The sequence below is a fragment of the Athene cunicularia genome, assembly GCF_003259725.1.
Source record: "Athene cunicularia isolate RWA chromosome 9 unlocalized genomic scaffold, athCun1 chr9_part1, whole genome shotgun sequence".
In the NCBI taxonomy this organism is placed as follows: domain Eukaryota; kingdom Metazoa; phylum Chordata; class Aves; order Strigiformes; family Strigidae; genus Athene; species Athene cunicularia.
In genome coordinates, this window is record NW_020799110.1 from 4,060,144 (window position 1) to 4,063,862 (window position 3,719).

A 3,719-nucleotide genomic window follows, 5' to 3' on the forward strand; every position below is an offset into this window, starting at 1 on the left:
GGGCGGAGGGCGGCGGGGCAGAGGGCCGCCAGCTCCAGGGCGCGGAGGTCACGTCGGGCCAAGCGCTCGGGGCTGGCGCACAGCACCTCGCCCACCACGCTGACGGAGCTGAGCGCCTCCAGCCACTGCTTCAGCGGCACCAGCTCGCAGGTGCAGTCCCAGGGGTTGAGCTTCAGGTCGATCTGCACGATGGCGTGAAGGTGCTCCAACACCCCGGCCACCGGCAACGCCAAGAAGTGGTTGTTGCGCAGGTTGAGGCGGGCCAGGGAGGTGCCGGCGAAGGCGTCGGTGGGCAGGGTGCGGAGCAAGTTGTCGTTGAGGAAGAGGAGCTTCAGGTTGGGCATGAGGCTGAAGGCCGCCGGCTGGATTTCCCTGATCAGGTTGTACTCGAAGTACAGGTAATGCAAACTCTGCAGGCCCCGGAACATGCCCGGGGTGAGCCGCTCGATGTCGTTGCCGTTCAGGTACAGGCTCTTGAGATTGGGCAGGTTGATAAAAGCCCCGTCCTGCACGTAGGAGATGCGGTTGTTCCCCAGGTGTAAGAGATCCAAGGAGGAAAAATTCCAGAAATCGGAGCGGTAGATTTTCTGGATCAAATTCCCGCTCAGGTACAGCTTCTTGGCGTTCAAGGGCCTGGGCAGGAGCTCGGAGATGTTGTGAAACCCGCGCTCCTTGCAGTTAACCGTCAGGCCCAGGTCATTGATGTGCAAACTGCAAGAGCACCCCGTGGGGCAGATGATGGGGATGGGGGGCCGGGTCTGGTAGGCAGCCACAGGCGGTTGGTTCGGCCCGGGGTACAGGCCGCGGGGTGTCGGGGGAGGCCGGGGCGCCCGGGGCTGCTTGGTGGGTTTGGGCTGTTTGTTGGATGTTTTGTACTCAACAGAGGAAGCGGTGAAATGGAAGGAGGACAGCATGGAGGAGGGCTTCGTAGGCCACGCGTTCTCCTTGCTGGACGACAGCTGAGGGATGCCCAGGCTGGCTTCCACCTCGGAGTCGGACAGCATGGGACAGAGCTTACTTCTTTTGATTTCCCGCAGGTCCTTCCCGTGGAAGTGGAAGGGGGTCTCGCAGGTGATGTCCCCCACCAGGGCCGTGTAGGGGATGCGCTCCAGCCAGCTCTTCAGCTGCACGATCTCGCACGTACAGTTCCACGGGTTCTCCTCCAGCTGGATCTCCATCAGGCTCCTGCCAATATGGTCCAACATCCCGCGGTACGAAAGGACTTTTAGCCGGTTCCCACGCAAGTCCAAGTGGGTTAAGGACACGGACTTAAATAAGTTGGTGGGAAGCATGGGGATAAGATTGTCATTTAGGATAAGGACCCTCAATTTACTTAGGTTTCGAAACGCCCCGCTTTCAATCCGTTTAATGACATTGTAATCTGCCTGCAGATATTCCAGACTTTCCAAACCCAGGAAAGTGTCGTTTCTGAAAATGTCCAACTTGTTTTCGTGCAAATACAACCTCTTCAGAACTCGGAGCCCATTAAAAGCCCCCGTCTGAATGTCCTGCAGTGCATTGTTCCCAAGGTTAATAGACACAGCATTGTTCAAGTGAAGAAAACTGTTGGTGTACAATTTCCTCATGGAATTCCTCTGCAGATAAAGTTTAAAAGGTCTCGACCACGACTCTGTTATCTGACTAATATTTATAAATCCCTTGTTGTCGCAATGTATATGGAAAAGGCTCTCCTTCACTTCACAGTAACATGGATCAAAGCAGGGCTCATCGAGTTCCTCCGAGTCCTCTATCAAGGGAATTGGTGTAGTCCATGCTAGAGCAATTGTGCTTAGAAGAATTATCCACAACATCCTTCCTTTATGAAGCGTCTCTGCCGTGGAAGGTTTCATCATTTGTTGATGTTTACAAAACTGCAACGGGAAGAGAAACGCAGATTTCAGTAATTCTGTCCCGCCCCGCTCCTTTCACTAAGCCCCTACCTGCTAGACTCGTGTTAGGCTCCTGGAAAGTTCAGCAATTGTTGGGCAGACGTTCACAACCAACTCTAGGGGGGTCGGATGGGCGAGCCTTGCCCTGATTTATACTTAAGAGATGGTAGAAGGTTTAATCACGCGATACCAGCCTCCCTTATCCCCCCCACTGGCAAATGCCACCTATAAAGAGGACAGCACATGCAGACCCACACAGCAACACGAGCACACAGGCTGAACATGTTGCGTCTTTACACGATTTCCACCGTAGGACCGGTGTTCAGAGCCACACGTATTTCATCCTTGTTTGCAATTTCAGCTTTGTAGCCATCGCAGCCCCGCATTGACTACAGGGGGAAACACCAGTGGGTAGATTTCTCCAGTGTCGCACTACATCTTTCATACATGCAAACTCCCAAAGTTATTCAATCTCCATCCTTGAATCCCTCTCCCTCCCGGCTCAATATATTCCATACGTAAGTTCAAAGGAATGTGCAAGGTGTCCCTGGCGAAACGGTTCCCTTCAGAAAATCCCCACAACGTCTTTAAAATAGTAAATGGTTAACAACCCTGATTTAAAAGAAAATCTTCCCCTCTTAAACGCGCCGATGAATTAATGCAACTGGTACATTATCAGATAAATACATACCACATATTAGTCATTTTAGCTGATTAAAGCATTTAGAGATGATTAATCTTTCTAAAGCACATGCCCATGCGATCAGCAGATCTAAAGGGAAGTGACAGCTAAAGAGGCACCTCGGATTGAAACGCTCAGCCTGCCTTGGATTAGGGTATTTTGCGCCCCCAGGACCAAGCAGGAGACCCGGTTAAAAAGCTGAAAGTCGAAGAAAAAAATACCTTGACACTTACCAGCCGATAAATTATCTATCCTACTATATACGTTTCCGAATGAAGACACCATTCTTCTCCAATCAGATGAATATAATACTGTACTAATGAGATGCAGCTCCTTCAACATATGGTTTCACCCTTCCTTTCACCAGATATTTTAAATGTATGGGCACAGAGAAATGCTAAGGACGGTAATAATAACGGTGGTGATGCAGCCTTCCTTGAATCACTGAAATGCCCATTAGAATTATTCGGAGCGATCGTTGCTTTTAGTCTTAATCTCTCAATAGAAAAGGTCCTTTTTGCCTTCCTCATGTAAGAACTAGAAAATTTTGCCCCCCATCCACAAACTTAAGAGCAGAAAGATGCATTTAGGGGAGAGAAATGCCAGAGGAACAGAAATCCTTAAGATCAACTTGCAAATGAAACCCTCCCCTGTGGGAAAGAGGAGATGGTTGAAAGCATGAAAAGAGAAATACCCTCTGCAATTAAAACCAGCATCTAATTGGGAAGAAGGGAGAGAGATGAGAGCTATATTGCAGTATCAGTCTCTCTGTCTCCTTTGCAAAATATTAGCCACTTAAGTTCTTTCTCTTCTGCAAGGGCTGTAATAAAAAATAAAAAAATAAATAAAGAGGATTATTAGATCTTCTTTTTGGGAGAGGGGGTGTCTTTGACCCTAGGCGGAAACAAAAGGATCCAGAAAGGTTGTACTTACCGGTTTGCAGGAGAGATTTTAGCACATCGTTACCAAAAAAAAAAAAGAGGGGAAGGGGAAAAAAAAGCTCGAGTTTAAAGATTGCTGGTTTCTCTCTGTCTCTCCCTCTCTGTGTCTCTCTCTCCCTCTCTCTCTCTACTCCTGCTGAAGCTGAGGCGAAAGGAAAAAAAAAAAAAAAAAGGGGAAAAAAAAAAAAAAAAAAAAAAAAAATCTTA

General features: G+C 49.0%; 1 protein-coding gene across 1 annotated transcript; it reads right to left on the reverse strand.

Moving 5' to 3' along the window:
* Positions 1-2: 2 nt before the first annotated feature.
* SLITRK3 (SLIT and NTRK like family member 3) lies at positions 3-3,653 on the reverse strand (the record flags this gene model as incomplete). The annotated part of the gene is made up of 2 exons (XM_026854954.1): positions 3,505-3,653; positions 3-3,391 (listed from the first exon to the last, which is right to left on the reverse strand). A coding segment is annotated over exon 2 (1,851 nt), but the record flags the coding sequence as incomplete, so codon positions are not given.
* Between the last annotated feature and the right edge of the window lie 66 nt (positions 3,654-3,719).